General features: G+C 43.8%; 1 protein-coding gene across 3 annotated transcripts in view; it reads left to right on the forward strand.

Annotated features, from left to right (window-relative positions):
- Window positions 1-18,295, forward strand: part of SCNN1G (sodium channel epithelial 1 gamma subunit) — a 58,308-nt gene extending 40,013 nt beyond the window's left edge. For 2 of the 3 annotated variants that reach the window (XM_030212796.1, XM_030212795.1), the window contains exons 7-13: window positions 1,163-1,261; window positions 1,842-1,959; window positions 5,464-5,542; window positions 5,684-5,741; window positions 7,722-7,783; window positions 8,231-8,306; window positions 17,052-18,295. In XM_030212796.1, the coding sequence (XP_030068656.1) occupies window positions 1,163-1,261; window positions 1,842-1,959; window positions 5,464-5,542; window positions 5,684-5,741; window positions 7,722-7,783; window positions 8,231-8,306; window positions 17,052-17,441 (882 nt within the window). In that variant the 3' untranslated portion in view covers window positions 17,442-18,295. The remainder of the gene's footprint in view (window positions 1-1,162; window positions 1,262-1,841; window positions 1,960-5,463; window positions 5,543-5,683; window positions 5,742-7,721; window positions 7,784-8,230; window positions 8,307-17,051) is intronic. The other variant, XM_030212797.1, reaches the window with a different exon arrangement.
- The last annotated feature ends 259 nt before the right edge of the window (window positions 18,296-18,554 follow it).

The following is an 18,554-nucleotide window of genomic DNA, read 5'->3' on the forward strand; positions in this document are numbered from 1 at the left end:
TTCGTTACATTTTTTACACTGAATGATATATACCACATTGGAAGATGAGCAAGTGAAAGATCCCTTTATGTTGAATATCTTTCCTTTGTGGATGACTTTGGGGTCCTGTGAAATATTTTGGCATAGTTTGCAACTGGATAAATTACAGGGAAGTGTGCCCTTCTGTTCCTTTTCAGTCTGTGAAGGAAGTTTACTTCTGATTAGCTTGTGTTTTAAATTGGGTGGCTGTCGGAAGGCCAGTACTGGTGGGGATGGGAATATCTCTTTCAGTAATTCATCCTCCTGGAGTATAGGTTGTAGATCTCTTATGATTTTCCTCAGTTTTTCCAGCTCTGGATTGTATGTCACTACAAGCGGGATTCTGTCTGTGGATTTTTCTTTTTGTACTGTAGCAGATTCTCCCTGGGTGTTTTGAGGGAGGAGGCAATATTCTTGGAGATTATTTTGGGGTTGTAGCCCTTCTGTTTGAATGATTCAGTCAGGGTTTTAAGGTGTCTGTCTCTGTCCCCTGGGTCAGAGCAGATACGGTGGTATCTTGTGGCTTGGCCCTCCCCTCACCTATCCACACCCACCCTGTTAGAATATCAATGATATGCTTTGATGTCCCCATGCATACTTCCTACCAACCCCCCTCCTCCCACCCTGTCAGACTGTCATAGTAATGCTTGAATGTTTTCACTTATATACACTGTCAGCTAGCACATTTGCTTATTTCCGATCTGAGGAACAAGGGCAACCTTCGAAAGCTAATCAAGAAATGTATTAAGTTATGTCCAATAAAAAAGGTATCATCTTATTTTCTTTTCCATGTTTTGTTTTGTTTGATTTCTATTGATAACCTATATACAACTGAAAAGCGATATGCCAAGTCTTGTAACGTATCGGTAATAAAAGTAAGAGTATGTATGTAGATGCCACTTGCACAGTGGCAAAAGAATTGCATTTGTTCAGGTACTAATTCTGGAGGTAATAAAGTGTGTGGTTGCTTCCCTCAAGCTTAGCCGATGCCTGGGAATGTCTCGTGGGTCAGCCTGTCACAGGAACAGCAATTTTGAAAATGCCCATGTCCATGACATTCTCAGGTTCTACTTTACATCATTTTCCTGTTATCGTGACTCTTCCTGTCTCAACCTTTTCCTAGTTGTTGTGTGTTTCATTCCAGACAGAAAGCAGTAAGTTGAGCTCACCTTACAGTGACTGTACCATGGATGGCAGCAATATACCTGTGACCAACCTCTTTAATAAGAGCTACAGTCTGAACGTAAGCACACACCTCTTCATTCTGCTGTCTTTGCTGTTTGAACCTCACAACTGGAGAACCACAGTCTGTGTGTTTCTTTCCAGCACCTGCCAAGGCAGATTACACAGACTTTCTGCCATTTTCTTAAGCCCTAACGACAGGGCAGAGCAGGAGTGAGGTGCATGGTGGAGGAGGAGATGTGAGTACTGGGGTAGTGAAGGGCCCTGCAGAGCAGCAGTGAGGTGTATTGGCAGAGTATTACAAATGAGAGGTTTCCTATTGGCCAAAATTCAGTTCATCTAGCTGGATTTTATCGAGCTGCAGGCAGAAACTCAAAAGTAGCAGCATAAAAAGCCAGTTATGAACAGCTTTTTTCCAGGGCTTATGTCAAAACCTGGCTACACCTTTGCTGCCAGTACTGTGTCAGGGGCTTTATATGCACCCAAATTCAGCAAAGTTGTGTGGACAAACTCGTAAATGTCTTTGCTGCTTTGACTCCTAGCATGGGAGAGATGGGAAAGAAACTGGATCCTCTTGTGACAAACCATCAAAACTGCTGAGTTCATGGAAGGGCTCATACCTTCTCTTGGTTTCCTTCCAGATTTGCCTTCATTCTTGTTTCCAGAGGGCAATGGTGGCAACCTGTGGCTGTGCGCACTATAATCAGCCCCTGCCAGATGGGTCACAGTACTGCGACCAGGAGACAAACCCCAACTGGGGTAAGTACACAGAGTCAGAATGGCCGTCCTGCTCTAGCTCAACATCCCGGGCTTTCTTTTATTTCCGAACCTGTAAATGATGCGTTAAGTCTTGATTTTATTTAATATAATTTACTATACCGCTAATTCTGAGAACAGACTAACTTGGTAAAGCAGGAAAGGAATTACAATTCATTGGATGGGATAGAGAGGGCCCTGATAACTCGAATATCGTACTAGGAGTAGGAAGGGCAGTAGGGTAATAAGGTAAATAAGGGAAGGAGTGAAGGGAGGTGATATACAGCTTCTGGCAGGTTTGGGGCTCTCTCCGGCCAGGGGGGGGAGGGGCCAAGGGCAGTTGTCCTAGTTTTACCCCCTAACACCATCCCTGGCATATGCGATCTTTATATTTTGCACAGTGTAGGAAGCAATGCATCTCCCTCTACTTCTGTGGTGTTGGTGTTGTATTATATGCAAGGTCTGGCTTCTTGGGGTTTCGATTTAATTTATGTTTATGGTCACTTATTCTGTATTTGGCATTTGTGTTCTGTGTGTGCGACCGAGGTATTCTGTTAGCGTGAATGTTCTATGTAGTATTCTGTAGTAATTTGGCTTGTTCAGTTTTCTCAATAGATGTATTGATATTTTAGGTCTTCTCCCCTTACGCTCCTACCCGTGACCTCCGCTCACAGGACAAATCCCTCCTCTCAGTACCCTTCTCCACCACCGCCAACTCCAGGCTCCGCCCTTTCTGCCTCGCCTCACCCTATCTATGCTTGGAATAAACTCCCTGAGCCCATATGCCAAACCCCCTCCCTGGCCATCTTCAAATCCTTGCTCAAAGCCCACCTTTTCAATGTCGCTTTCGGCACCTAACCATTGTACCTCTATCCAGGAAGTCTAGACTGCCCCCAATTTGATTGACTGCACTTTTTTGTCCTTTAGATTGTAAGCACTTTTGAGCAGGGACTGTCCTTTGTTAAACTGTACAGCGCTGCGTAACCCTAGTAGCGCTTTAGAAATGTTAAATAGTAGTAGTAGTAATATTTAGGGCCCTAAGAGGTAGGATCCTTGTTTTGGATGATAGTGTTGGCATGGTAGATTTGCTCTAGGTTCTGAGTGACTTTTTTATTTGATAGATTTTTGTATTACTTTACAATATGCCTGTTATTATAATGTGTGTTTTATGGAGAAATGTCTTAACTGTGCTCTGCATTCACTGTTGGGGAAGGGCCAGGGGGTTCTATGGATGCAGAATATTTGGGGAAAAACATATGTGTGTTGGGGGACTGTGGCTTAATGGGGGATGAAGAGTACAGCCTCTTATACTTCCCCTAGCCCTCAATACGGACTTCGGCCACTGAAGCCTGCACTGCTACCCTCATTGAAATTAATATGAGTGGGGTAGGGATGGGGCAAGGTCGGGGCATCTTGTGGCAGGTTTTTCTCTAGTGCCCACCCATCCAACCTGTTGGCCCTCCCCAAAATTGCCTTCTGGCTACACCACAGATACAAGACATCACAGACTTTCTGAACAAATTGGAAAACATCAAGCAGATGCCACCAGGTGCTCTTCTGCTCACAATGGATGTAGAATGACTATTACAGCAACCATTTACAGGGTTTGTTCTATGACTATTTATAACCTTCAAAGGTGGACTAGCACAGCATCACTCCCAAGCGTTTTATAGCTTTTTGAATGCATAACCACCCTTCAATTAAAATGTACAATTGACGACTACTCAAAAAAGGTCAACTTTCTAGATACCACAGTTTCCATCAACAATGGCTATATACAAACAAAACCAACTCGCAGATGCAGGTACCTTCACAGTTCCAGCTTCCACTTTTCACATACCCTAAAGTCCAGTGTACATAGCCAAGCTACACAATACCATTGTAAAGGCTCTGACCCAAGAGACAGAAACACCTCAAAATCCTGACTGAGGGCCCGATGCAGTAAGCTTACCATGCAGTTAATGTTTGCTTTAGACTACTTCTAGCTTGTCTAAAGCAAATGTTATCTAGCAAGCAGTGCACAAAGGCGTTTTCCATGGCTCTAACTTGTGCCCTTAGCAGCCACTGAGACCCCCATGCAAATGTGCTCTTTACTATTTTGATGAGCATTCCGGGGGATGCAGAGCTCCAGAGCACCTACCTCTAATGAGCTAATTTTACGACTGCTCTGGACCTGTTGGAAGAGGAAGGAAACGGAAGCAGGCAGCTTGCAAAGGCTGCCTGCTTGAGCTCCCTACCTATTCCCTCCCCCCACGACCCCTCCTGCAGGCAATTCCCTGTTGGTCCGATGGACCCCAGACCTCCCCCCAACACCTGCACCCCCTGACAAAATTCCTTGATGGACCCCAGACCCCCCCCCCCCCCCCCCGACAAAATTCCCAGGTGGTCCAGTGGACTGCACCCCCCCCCCCCCAGCAAATGACACTGGTAATGATAAGACACCTATAGCCAGTACTCCAGGAGGATGATATTCCCAGCTCCACGAAAGCTGGCCTTCCGACAAGCTCCCAATAGGTCAAAAAAGAGAATGGCACACGTTCCTGCAATATACCAAGCTGCGAACTGTGCCAACACATTTCACAGGACCCACAGTCATTCACGTGGGAAAAATATTCTTTCTTAAGCTCTTCCTCAAATGTAGTATTTATCATTCAATGCGTAAGAACATAAGAGTAGCCGCCATGCTGGGTCAGACCAATATGGTCCATCTAGCCCAGTGCCCTGTTTCTAACAGTGGCCAAGCCAGGTTACAAAAAAAGGTGAAGACAGATTTTATGTTGGTAAGACAGGCCAGATGCAAAATATCAACTTACACAGGCATCACATTAAATACCACAGAGCTAACCAGGGTGATGCCTCTGTGGGAGAGGACTTTGCAAGACCAGAACACTGCATCAGTGACTTTATGGTCAGAATACTTCAAGAACATTTTCAAACAATCCAGAAATGCAAAATCCTTGATGTTAAAATGATGCAATATTTTGTCACTCGCCAGAAAGAACTTAACAGAGATCTGGGTTTCCTATCACATTATAAACCCCAAAATTATACTGCTTTGTCACCCTCTGATCACCAACCCATCTCTCCCTGTGTCACTCCTACCTTTCCCCCTAAAACTGTCATTGGAAAGCTTAGCCGAGATTGGGATGCGGGGCTGGTGTTTGGGTGGTGGGGCTAGTTCTGGGCAAGTCTTCTACGGTCTGTGTCCTGAAAATGGCAGATACAAATGAAGGTAAGGTATACACAAGAAGTAGCACATATGAGTTTATCTTGTTGGGCAGACTAGATGGACCATGCAGGTCTTTTTCTGCTGTCATCTACTATGTTTTATGTTTCACTTATATATTCTTTTGTTCATGTCTGATCTGCAGAAGAAGATTTTGTCTTTGAAAGCTAATCAAAAAATGTGTTATTTTAGTCCACCATCGTCCATTTTTGTTTTGTTTTATTTCTATTTGTTACCTTGAATCTGCATAGTCTAACCGTATCTTGCCACTTGCTTTGCAGTTTTTTGTTTTTTCAAGCTCCATGAAAAGTTTTTGCAAGAAGAGCTGGGATGTCGGCAGATCTGCAGAGAAGCTTGCAGGTGAACAGGCCATAGAACTGGAAGGTTGTTTCAGCATGTAGATAAGATGCTCATACGGATGAAACAATGCTTTATCTGAATTACTTGTAACTTTGGATTTATCAATTTGACATGTACTTTTTTTTTCTTCTTTTTTTTAAGTTCTAAACAATGGAGTTTAACCGGTAGCATAGCAAATTGGCCAGCTGCCAATGCAGAGGTAAATTTCACTTTTCCATTTTATTAGACTATTAAAGATCTTGTTTTGACCCGTTAAATACTGGTGCCGCAGTAAAAATTATCGAGTCGCGAACATTAATCAGTGCACAAAAGGGATCGCACAAATCCCCTTCATGCATCAGTTGCTGTTTGCAATTCCAAGCTTGCTTGCTGAGAATCCCTGGTGTTCCGGTAGACTGCCTCCTGACCCCCCAGTGCCCCCCCCCCAAAATGGCAGCATCCAGCTCCTGCCCACTGCATTCTAGGATGCACTGGGTTCGGCTAAGCACCACATAAGGAGTTTTTCTCCTTATAGGGTGTTTACCCTGCCCAGTTCATCCCAGAATGCACTGGGCAGAGGCTGGGCACTGCCGTTTTGTTCTGGGCAGTCTCGAGGGAGGAGGCGTTGCTTCTGCCCTCCTGCCTCCAACTTGTTCAGGTACATGAGTGGTCAGGTCCAGGAAAGGGGGTGTGGGGGGGGGGGAAATAGGTCACTAGACCTCCAGGTACATTTGTTGGTGCAGGAGGGGGTCCGATCCATGACCAACAGGGTGATTTTGCATGGGAGTGGTGTGGGGGGGGGGGGTTTGAGGTTCGCTGGACCACCAGGGTAAAAATGATTCTGGATGGGATCCTGGGAGGGGGGGGTTCATGTAGGGTTTGGGAGGGGATTTGCCAGAAGGGATTTGCCTTTACATCTGCCTACTTGTGTTTTCCTCCTGTCTGACAGCTTCAGAGAAGCTGTAAAATTTGCTCATTACATCTAGGCGCTCTGGAACTGTGCATCACCTGAAATGCTCATTAAAATACTAATGAGCTCATTGTAATGTATTTGCATGGGGTTCTTGGTGGCTGCTAAGGGCACACGTTAGAACCATGGAAAACCCCTTTGTGCATTACTCTCTAAATTAACGTTTGCTTTAGACTGGCTGGGACCAGTCTAAAGCAAACATTCTCAGCATGGTAAGCTTAGTGCATTGGGCCCCCAGTCCTTAGGATTTGCAGTAATAGATCCAACATTCATATGATGGACCTTTACACGTAGCATGAAGCAACTTACACCAGCCTTTTCTCTGCTTGCCTCACCCTTGTGGTTGTGTGTGTGTGTGTGAGTGTTTTATTGGGAATCAAGGTCATCTACTGCATGGGTAAGGATTTTGTGAAAATGGTTCTGCGCTGTCCTCATCTGTCAGTTTCGTGTTCCTTCTCCGTTCTCTGATGAGGAGTTTTACGCCCTCGGCCCAATTTCCCTCTAAGCTGGGTCCCTTTTATTCTAGGGTTTTATTAAACCACTAGTAAAAAAGGCCCGTTTCCTAAACAGATGAAACGGGCGCTAGCAAGGTAATCCCCCCTCCCTCCCTCCCTCCCTCCCTCTTGAGTTCCAGAGCCCCCCCCCCCCCATCAGCGCATCACTGAAGACCCTCCCCCCGGTGCATGACCCAAGCCCCTACCCCCCTCATTCCATAGTTTTCTTCATTTGAAAGAGGCTCATCTCCTGCACATTAATACCACTGAGGGATTTAAACGTCTCTGTCCCTCTCTTCTAACTTTCTTCCAATGTATACATATTGAGAGTCTTAAGTCTGTCCCCATACTTTTCACAACAGAGACCACTGACCAATTTTATAGCTGCCCTCTGGACCGACTCCATCCTGTTTATATCTTTCTGTAGATGTGGTCTCCAGAATGGCACACAATATTCTAGATGGGCCTCACCAGAGACTTGTACAAGGGCATTAAAGAATCCCTGATAACACTTTACACGATTTTTAGGGGTTGAGGCACTACTTATATAGGACTGTATCCCAAAATTAAGCTGGAAATGAAGCCTCTGAATAAATTGCATTATTTTTACACGTTTTATTGAGGCTTTTGCTATTTGTTAATGGTAAAAGTACCTCTAGATTGAACATTAACAAACAGTAAATGTTTCTCTTTTATGACTCTTTCCTGAGCTTATATATTGTTTATCCTTTGAAAGGAATGGATGCTTCGAGTTTTGTCCTGGGAGATGGGTGACATCATCAAGAGAAATCTCACCAGGTAATGTTTTGGGGGTTTTTAGGTTTTGTTTTTACCTTTCCAACCAAAACTCAGTCTCTCTTTCTCTGTCTCTCTAATTTGTTTTATTGAATTTTCCAACGTTACATACATAAAAATGTCAAATAATCTCTTCGTTGTAATTTTATAAATGAGCACATCAAACAAAACGAAAAGAAAAATAAGATGATAACCTTTTTTTCTACTGGACCAACTTAATACAGTTTTTGACAAGTTTTCAAAGCAGAACTTTCTTCCAGTGCAGGGTTTGTGTTCCAGTGTCTGGCGCTGACTTTCAGTGCAGCCTGTGAGATTTTTAACATAGAACTTCAAGTATCCCAAAGCCCAGTCTTCAGCCTCCTTAATTTTTCATGTCATATGTAATGAAGTATAATTATTTTGGACTTTTTCAGTAGCTGTCCACTGCTTATTTTAATCTCTGTTTTTCAGGAACGATTTAGTAAGCTTTGGGGTGTTTTACAGTGACCTGAACTTTCGGTCTCTGAGTGAGAACCCATCCAACAGCGTAAGTCCCCCTTCTACTTTTACAAATTAGTCTCACTGTGCATAAAGGGAGTAGTTTTAAACAGGATTTTAAATTTAACTTAAAATGGGATTTATAACCCGCTTCTATCAGGAAAATCCAAAGCAAAGAACAAAAATACCTCATTAACATAAATATTCTGTAAATCCAAAATTGGCTGATAAATAATTCAGAACTGTTCGAGCTCAGGGACAGACTTTACATCCAATAATATCATCACCAAATACAAGTCAAGTAATCCAGTAAATCGAGCTCACCTTACTGGATTATTTGTTTTAGGTGTAAACTGAGCTCATTTACTGGGTTACTAGATTACTTTTGTGTTGGGTGTAAACTGAGCTCACCTTTCTGTTGTGTTGGGTGTAAACTGAGCTCACCTTACTGGATTATTTGTTTTAGGTGTAAACTGAGCTCATTTACTGGGTTACTAGATTACTTTTGTGTTGGGTGTAAACTGAGCTCACCTTTCTGTTGTGTTGGGTGTAAACTGAGCTCACCTTACTGGATTATTTGTTTTAGGTGTAATCTGAGCTCATTTTACTGGGTTACTAGATTACTTTTGTGTTGGGTGTAAACTGAGCTCACCTTACTGGATTATTTGTTTTAGGTGTAAACTGAGCTCATTTTACTGGGTTACTAGATTACTTTTATGTTGGGAGTAAATCAAGCTCACCTTACTGGATTATTTGTTTTAGGTGTAAACTGAGCTCATTTTACTGGGTTACTAGATTACTTTTATGTTGGGAGTAAATCAAGCTCACCTTACTGGATTATTTGTTTTAGGTGTAAACTGAGCTCATTTTACTGGGTTACTAGATTACTGTTGTGTTGGGAGTAAATCGAGCTCACCTTACTGGATTATTTGTTTTAGGTGTAAACTGAGCTCATTTTACTGGGTTACTAGATTACTGTTGTGTTGGGAGTAAATCGAGCTCACCTTACTGGATTATTTGTCTTAGGTATAAACTGAACTCATTTTACTGGGTTACTAGATTACTGTTGTGTTGGGTGTAAACTGAGCTCACCGTACTGGATTATTTGTTTTAGGTGTAAACTGAGCTCATTTTACTGGGTTACTAGATTACTGTTGTGTTGGGTGTAAACTGAGCTCACCTTACTGGATTATTTGTTTTAGGTGTAAACTGAGCTCATTTTACTGGGTTACTAGATTACTTTTATGTTGGGTGTAAACTGAGCTCACCTTACTGGATTATTTGTTTTAGGTGTAAACTGAGCTCATTTTACTGGGTTACTAGATTACTTTTATGTTGGGTGTAAACTGAGCTCACCTTACTGTTGTGTTGGGTATAAACTGAGCTCACCTTACTGGATTATTTGTTTTAGGTGTAAACTGAGCTCATTTTACTAGGTCACTAGATTACTTGTGTTAGACATAAACTGAGCTTACCTTACTGGATTATTTGTTTTAGGTGTAAACTGAGCTCATTTTACTAGGTCACTAGATTACTTGTGTTAGACATAAACTGAGCTTACTTTACTGGATCACTGTAATAATTGTTTTAGCTGTAAACTGAGCTCATTTTACTGGATTATTTGTGTTGGATGTAAACTGAGTTTACCTTACTGGATTGATTGTTTTAGGTGTAAAACGAGCTCACTTTACTGGATTATTTGTGTTTAAGTGTCAATTGAGCTCACTTTACTAGGTTACTAGGGGGAAGTCTTTTACTAAAGCTTAGCTCCAGTTATCTGCAGCAGGCCCCATTTTATTGCTATGGGCCCTGCTACAGATAACTCAAGCTAACCCCCTAGGTTACTTGTGTTAGGTGTAAACTGAGCTCAATTTACTGGATTATGTGTGGGAGTTAGAATGATCAGATCTTTGCACATTACACACGTTTGATTTCTGAGTTATTTAGCTTTTATTCTGAGCTGAGGATCTCTCCAGTACTGTGAGAAGATCATCGATGTAGATATTGAGGAGGTTGGGGCTCAGGCTGCATCTCTGCCTCACTCCTCTTTTTGTGTCTGAAACTCTCTGTCTGCATATTGTATATTTTACCTTTATAGCTGATGGATAAATACATTGATTTTATGATATCAAAGTACCTCCCCCCCACACACACACTTTCAAGTTTATAGTAGTTTAAGATTGAGGCCAAGGTGTCACATAGAGTGAAAGGACTCTTTTAAAGTCAGTAACACATGCAAATATTCTCCCTGAGGGAATGTGTTCTACGTATTTGTTAATCAGTGTCTGTATAGCGGTGATTCCCAGCTGGGTTCCCTGAGCTCTTTTCAGGGGTTCCACAAGCGAGGAAGTGGTTGGCTCTTCAGCCATTAATGCTGGCACTCCCTCACATACTCAGTTCAGCACGCACAGAATTATGCCACAGACTTCCTCCCTGCTCAGGCAGCACGGGCACACACCTCTTCAGCTCAACTAAATCACAGGCAGGGGGGAGGGCGGCAGGGAGAATATTCTGGATCGAGGACATGGTGGGGTGGCGGTCTGAGAGAGAAGGGGAAATGCCAAATCGAGGATGGGGTGGTTGGAGGGACAAAAGAGAGAGAGAGAGAGGCATTGGACCCAGAGGTGGGGGGGGGGAGAAAAAAAGACCAGAGATGCTGGTCTAAGGGGGAGGAGAGGAAGGGAAGAGACTTGGGGGAGGGGAAATGGAATTGGAGAAGAAGCTAAATGGGAGTCGGGGGGTGCGTTGGTGTATGAAAGAATATATTAGGGGTTCCATCTTTGTAAAAAGTTTGGGAATCACTGCTGTAAGGTGAAGAAGTTCTCGCTGGTTCAGTGCTTTGGAAGAATCCCAATCTGACTTCTCGGCAGACTTTTGCTGTTCATTTCTGAGCTCATTACATGACATTACACTTAAGGTCTTCTCCTGTTTATAGATTGGTATAATTAGCCCCTCTGGCCATGTCTTAGTGACCAGAGAATAAAATCAGGTTAAATAGTTTTGGATTTTCAGTTGTATTTCTGCATTTCACATAATATTCTATCGGTGCCACATGTGTTTCTGCGTTTAAGTGTCTGGAGTCATTCTCTGATTTCTTGTAATGTTATAGGGATGTCTAGAGTTTTTTGCTAGTCTTTGATAATTCTCTCCAGTAGATTTCACTTCTAGGGGGTGTTTTTGCTCTTCATCTGAGATTTTCAGGTTGGATCTCTTTATGGAGGTGCTGGAACAGCTCAGTCCAAATTTAACCCTTTTGAATTGCTAAATCTGATTTGGTTTTGGGGTTAAGCTGTGTAGATACGCCAGAAGGAATTTATGGCCTCCTCCATTTTGGGTAGTTTTTTCTTCATGTAGTGGAGTGCCTCAGGGATCGGTGCTGGGGCCGATTCTGTTCAATATGTTTGTGAGTGACATTGCCGAAGGGTTAGAAGGTAACGTTTGCCTTTTTGCGGATGATACTAAGATTTGTAACAGAGTGGACAGCCGGGAGGGAGTGGAAAACATGACAAAGGATCTACGGAAGCTAGTAGAATGGTCTAAGGTTTGGCAATTAAAATTCAATGCGAAGAAATGCAAGTGATGCACTAAGGGAGTAGAAATCCATGGGAGATGTATGTGTTAAGCGGGGAGAGTCTGATATGTACGGACGGGGAGAGGGATCTTGGGGTGATAGTATCTGAGGATCTGAAGGCGACAAAATAGTGTGACAAGGCGGTGGCCGTAGCTAGAAGGTTACTAGGCTGTATAGAGAGAGGTGTGACCAGCAGAAGAAAAGAGGTTTTAATGCCCCTGTATAAGTCGTTGGTGAGGCCCCACCTAGAGTATTGTGTTCAGTTTTGGAGGCCGTATCTTGCTAAGGATGTAAAAAGAATTGAAGCGGTGCAAAGAAAAGCTACGAGAATGGTATGGGATTTGCGTTACAAGACGTATGAGGAGAGACTAGTTGAGCTGAACATGTATACCCTGGAGGAAAGGAGAAACAGGGGTGATATGATACAGACATTCAAATATTTGAAAGGTATTAATCCGCAAATTAACCTTTTCCGTAGATGGGAAGGCGGTAGAACTAGAGGACATGAAATGAGATTGAAGGGGGGCAGACTCAAGAAAAATGTCAGGAAATATTTTTTCACAGAGAGAGTGAGTGGTGGATACTTGGAATGCCCTCCCGCAGGAGGTGGTGGAGATGAAAACGGTAACGGAATTCAAAAATGGGTGGGATAAACATAAAGGAATCCTGTTCAGAAGGAATGGATCCTCAGAAGCTTTGAGGAGATTGGGTGGAAGAGCTGGTGGTGGGAAGAGGGGCTGGGCTAGTGCTGGGCAGACTTCTACGGTCTGTGCCCTGAAAATGGCAGATACAAATCAAGGTCAGGTATACACATATGAGTTTATCTTGTTGGGCAGACTGGATGGACCGTGCAGGTCTTTCTCTGGCGTCATCTACTATGTTACTATCCTGCTTATAATCGAATGAGAAAAACGCCCAAGTTCCGACCTAAATCGGGAGATGGACGTTTATCTCACAAAAATGAATAACGCGGTATAATCGAAAGCCGAACTTGGACGTTTTCAACTGCACTCCATCGCGGAAGCTTACAAAGTTGACGGGGGCGTGTCGGAGGCGTGGTGAAGGTGGGACTGGGGCATGGTTATCACCCGAACAGAGATGGGCGCCTTTCGCCGATAATGGAAAAAAAGTATGCGTTTGTAGCTAGAATTTAGGGCACTTTTCCTGGACCCTGTTTTTTCATGAATAAGGCCCCAAAAAGTGCCCTAAATGACCAGATTACCACCAGAGGGAATCGGGGATGACCTCCCCTGACTCCCCCAGTGGTCACTAACCCCCTCCCACCACAAAAAATGATGTTTCACAACTTTTTATTTTCACCCTCAAATGTCATACCCACCTCCCTGGCAGCAGTATGCAGGTCCCTGGAGTAGTTGTTAGGGGGTGCAGTGGACTTCAGGCAGGTGGACCCAGGCCCATCCCCCCCCTACCTGTTACAATTGTGCTGCTTAATGCTTAGTCGTCCAACCCCCCCAAACCCACTGTACCCACATGTAGGTGCCCCCCTTCACCCCTTAAGGCTATAGTAATGGTGTAGACTTGTGGGCAGTGGGTTTTGAGGGGGATTTGGGGGGCTCAACACACAAGGGAAGGGTGCTATGCACCTGGGAGCTCTTTTACCTTTTTTTTGTTTTTGTAAAAGTGCCCCCTAGGGTGCCCGGTTGGTGTCCTGGCATGTGAGGGGGACCAGTGCACTACGAATCCTGGCCCCTCCCACGAACAAATGCCTTGGATTTATTCGTTTTTGAGCTGGGCGCTTTCATTTTCCATTATCGCTAAAAAACAAAAACGCCCAGCTCACAAATTGTCGAATAAAACATGGATGTCTATTTTTTTTTGAAAATACGGTTCGGTCCGCCCCTTCACGGACCCGTTCTCGGAGATAAACGCCCATGGAGATAGACGTTTTCGTTCGATTATGCCCCTCCACGTATTCTTTGTATTTTTATGTATTTATTTTTGCCTTTGGATTGCCTTGTAGGGGTGATTTAATCATCCAGAGCTAACCGTTCATTTTCAGCAGTTGGGGTATTAGTTTTTGTATTTTTGATATATGGAGTGTGTTGTATTTGGGGGTATGTTGTGTCATTGAACGTCTTATTAAATTCTATATGTTTTTTATGTTATTGTAAGTCGCTTGGGGCGTCTTTTACTAAGGCGCGCTCACGTTATTAGCGCGCGCTAAAATTGTGGGCGCGCTAAACATTAGAGACGCCAATGCATTCCTATGACCGTCTGTAACGTTTAGCGCACCCACAATTTGCGTAAGCGCGACTTAGTAAAAGACAAGCAGGGCATTGGTTGTTTTAAATAAATAAATACTTAGCCAGTTAGTGCCAAATTGAAAACCAGCTATTTCGGGGGTGTTCAGGGGCGTAGTTGGCACTGCTGGTTGTGTCGTTATTCAGCACTTAACCAGCCAGGTTAACCCCGTAAAAGTCCGTCAGAGCTGAACATCGCAGTTATCCGGCTCCAGAAACCTGGAAATTCAATGTCTGTTGCCCAGACATGACCTGGCATTCAATTTCCTGGTTTGTTTAGTGCTGGCAGTGGTCTGCAAAACACTGCCATTGGCTGACTATCAGGGTGTCAAGTACATTTTCTCTGGGGTGCTCTCTGTTTTAGATTGGATAATTGTCTTATATTTTGTTTTTGCTTTGGGTGTGTTGTGTTTGGTATTTAATGCCTCTGTGGAAGGCTGAGTTCACATCGGTTACTGCTGGGTCAGTATCTTATCAGGAAAGTTATATTCTTTATTTAGGAAGGGGTTAATCTGAAATTTTCTCTTTTCTAGGGAGTTGTGGTGTAATTCTGTGTGTCCCCATATATGTTTTACTAAAGGGGTGGCGCGTGACAACACGCTTGCTATGCACCAATCCGGAACTGGAATTCGTTGCCGGAGAATGTGGTAAAGGCGGTTAGCTTATCAGAGTTTTAAAAAGGTTTGGACGGCTTCCTAAAGGAAAGGTCCATAGACCATTATTAAATGGACTTGGGGAAAATCCATTGTTTCTGGGATAAGCAGTATAAAATGTTTTGTACTTTTTTGGGATCTTGCCAGGTATTTGTGACCTGGATTGGCCACTGTTAGAAACAGGTTGCTGGGCTTGATGGACCTTTGGTCTGTCCCAGGATGGCAATACTTATGTACTTATGTACTTGGGATTCTGAATGGAATATTGTTACTCTTTGGGGTTCTAAATGGAATGTTGCTACACTTTGAAATTCTGCATGGAATCTTGTTATTCTTTAGAATTCTAGAATCTTGCTACTCTTTGGGGTTCTACATGGAATGTTGCTATTGTTTGGGTTTCTGCCAGGTACTTGTGACCTGGATTGGCCACTGTTGGAAACATGATGCTGGGCTTGATGGTCCTTTGGTCTGTCCCAGTATGGCAATACTTATGTACTTGGGATTCTGAATGGAATCTTGCTACTCTTTGAGGTTCTAAATGAAATGTTGCTACACTTTGAAATTCTACATGGAATCTTGTTATTCTTTAGAATTCTAGAATCTTCCTAATCTTTGGGGTTGTACATGGAATGTTGCTACTGTTTGGGTTTCTGCCAGGTACTTGTGACCTAGATTGGCCACTGTTGGAAACAGGATGCTGGGCTTGATGGACCTTTGGTCTTTCCCAGTATGGCAATACTTATGTAGAAAAGGTACAGAATTGCTATATCTGTGTGGGTAAGTGCAGGTGTAGTTGCATAACTCTTAGAATCACTGTCTCTGTGTGGATAAACCAGGGGCGTATCTGGACTCGGGCAGTAGGGGGAGCCAGAGCCAGAGGGAAGGGGCACATTTTAGCCCCCCCCCCCCCCCCCGGCGCCACCGATCTCCCCCCCCCCCCCCCCCGCCATTTCTGGACCCCCCCCTCGCCACCAATGACACCCTCCCCCGCTGCTGTCACTTAACTTTGCTGGCGGGGGACCCCAACCCCCCGCCAGCAGAGGTCCTCTCTTCCATGCAGGCTGCGCCTCTGCAAGTTGCAACGCTTCCTGTTCTTCTGAGTCTGACGTCCTGCACGTACAACGCGCAGGACGTCAGACTGAATTCCAAATTCTGAGTCTGACGTTCTGCACGTTGTACGTGCAGGACGTCAGACTCAGAAGAACAGGAAGCGTTGCAACTTGCATCCTGCACGGAAGAGAGGACTTCGGCTGGTGGGGGCTTGGGGTCCCCCGCCAGCAAAGATCGGCGACGGGTTGGTGGCGGGCGGGAGGGGGAGGTGGAGAGGGTCTGTGGTAGGGGGGTCCAGGGTGAAATCTGCGGGGGCCCAGGCCCCTGTGGCCCCACGCAGATACGCCCCTGGGATAAACCCAGGTTTAGTCACATAACTGTTAGAATCTCTGTCTTTATGTGACTAAGTGCTGGTTTAGTCATATAACTTTTAGAATTGCTGGTTCTGTGTAGATAAGCGCAGGTTTAGTCGTATAACTGTTGGAATCACTGGGCTTGATTTTCAGGTGGTGGTGGTGAGTGTTTTACACAAGTGCTGACAGAGTTATTCCTGAAAGCTGGGCCTTGTCCAGGCTTCAGCTTTGAATATCCAGTTATTTTTGAGCCAGCTAACACATACCTGTTTAAGTCAGTATTTACATAAGTACATAAGTAATGCCACACTGGGAAAAGAACAAGGGTCCATCGAGCCCAGCATCCTGTCCACGACAGCGGCCAATCCAGGCCAAGGGCACCTGGCAAGCTTCCCAAACGTACAAACATTCTATACATGTTATTCCTGGAATTGTGGATTTTTCCCCAGTCCATTTAGTAGCGGTTTATGGACTTGTCCTTTAGGAAACCGTCCAACCCCTTTTTAAACTCTGCTAAGCTAACTGCCTTCACCACATTTAGCACATAAGCGGCCATGGGTTAGTGCATATAGATAGGAGGGACATTTATGCACTAACCCTGGCCACTGGATGAATATCAGTACTTAAGTGACCTAATGCTGAACACCCCCCTGGAACGTCCCCAATATAGCTGGCTTTGAGTTAGGCTCTAACTGGAAATTTCAGCAGTGCTTAGCCGGTTAAGTGCCGCTGAAAATTAGCTGCTAACCCCAACCAAGCGATTTAACCGATCAGCGGCCAGCGAAATCGCTTTGAGTGTTAGTTGGACTGTTTCTATGCAGATATGTACTATTTGGCTGTTAGATAGATATAAAGGGTTGACTGTTAGATGGGACACATTTCAGCTGCTTCTGTGTTTCTTTTCAGATTGTGACGTTGCTTTCGAATATGGGGGGCCAGCTTGGGCTCTGGTTGAGTTGCTCCATGGTCTGTGTGATCGAGATTGTGGAGGTCTTCATTATAGACTGCTCCTGGGTATTTATCCGCCAGCACTGGGGGAAGCTGAAGAAGAAGTGGGCACAAAAGAAAGAAAGTCAAGTCCAACAACCAGCCAGGTCCCAGGAAAGGAAGAGCTACAATAACTCTGTATCCCTCGGTGATGAAGATCCCCCCACTTTTAATACAGCACTACAACTGCCAGTACCAAGACCAGACCAAGTACCCCGTACCCCGCCTCCCAATTACAACACTCTCCGGATACAGCACGCTTTTGTGCAAGGCCAGGAGCACTCGGAAGATGACATTGAAAGTTTTTAAAATATTATTTCATGCCAAAATTGTGTGTTTATATATATATAGATAGATATAGATATACACACACATAATTTATTTTAAATATGTATGTATTTTTAGAATGGATGTTACACACTTTTTTGGAGCAATTTTCAAAACTGCCTACGAATGCACTGCTGCTTTGACTTGCATGTTTGCACCAAGTGGAAGGTTTAAGCAGACATTCCCTTTAAAAACTGTGTGGAGCCAAAGCCTCTTCAGACGCTCAAGCCTGCATTTTCTGCAGGTATTTCTTCAGTGCAGCCTCTCCTGACCTCACCCCACTCCAAGGATCCACCATGCAATGTGCATAAAATGACCTGATGCTACAGCACGCAAAGTTTTATGTACAGTGAGAGGTTCTCGGTTTTCAAACAGCCGTAGTAGCCAGGGAAATCATGTTTGAAAATTACCCTAAGTATTTCTAGGAAGGCATCAGGTGCTTGAAAATCTTTGATAACTGTTTATTTTTGTTCAGTTTTATTTTTAATAAATTATGGGTTTGAAACAAAGAAGGAAGAGTTTGTGCTTGATGTGTCCCGATCTAGTGTTGAAGGAGATCAACTGCTGGAAAAACGGAACTGAAGCCAATGAATTTGTATTATTTATTTATTTATTCATTCATTCTTGATTACGAGGCCTTTCCAGTCATAAGTTCAAAGCTACAAATTACTAAATTACCGCTTAAAAAAAAACCAATCAAACTAACCTCATCCATATCACCCATCACCCCACTGTACTCCATTTATCCCACTAACCAGATGAATGACTTACTTTAAATTCAGGATACACTGCCAAGATAAAATGTAACCTTATAACTTGGTGTGTGGTTAAAATTTAGCCGGTCAAATGTGATTTTCTTTTAAAACAAATTGTATTTTAGGTTTATGAATGATTGTTTTGTTTTAATGTTATATATTTATTTTATGAAACCGCTTACCCCCTCCCCCCTTTTACAAAGCCGCACAGCAATGCCGACACACCCCGTTCACTTTGAATGGACTATGTCAGCATTACCGCACTGGCAGCCGCTAGTGCAGCTTTGTAAAGGGGGGGGGGTAGTTTTTAGGTGGAGTATAAATCTTAAAATAAATAAAA

This window comes from Microcaecilia unicolor, chromosome 8 (genome assembly GCF_901765095.1).
Source record: "Microcaecilia unicolor chromosome 8, aMicUni1.1, whole genome shotgun sequence".
NCBI lineage: Eukaryota > Metazoa > Chordata > Amphibia > Gymnophiona > Siphonopidae > Microcaecilia > Microcaecilia unicolor.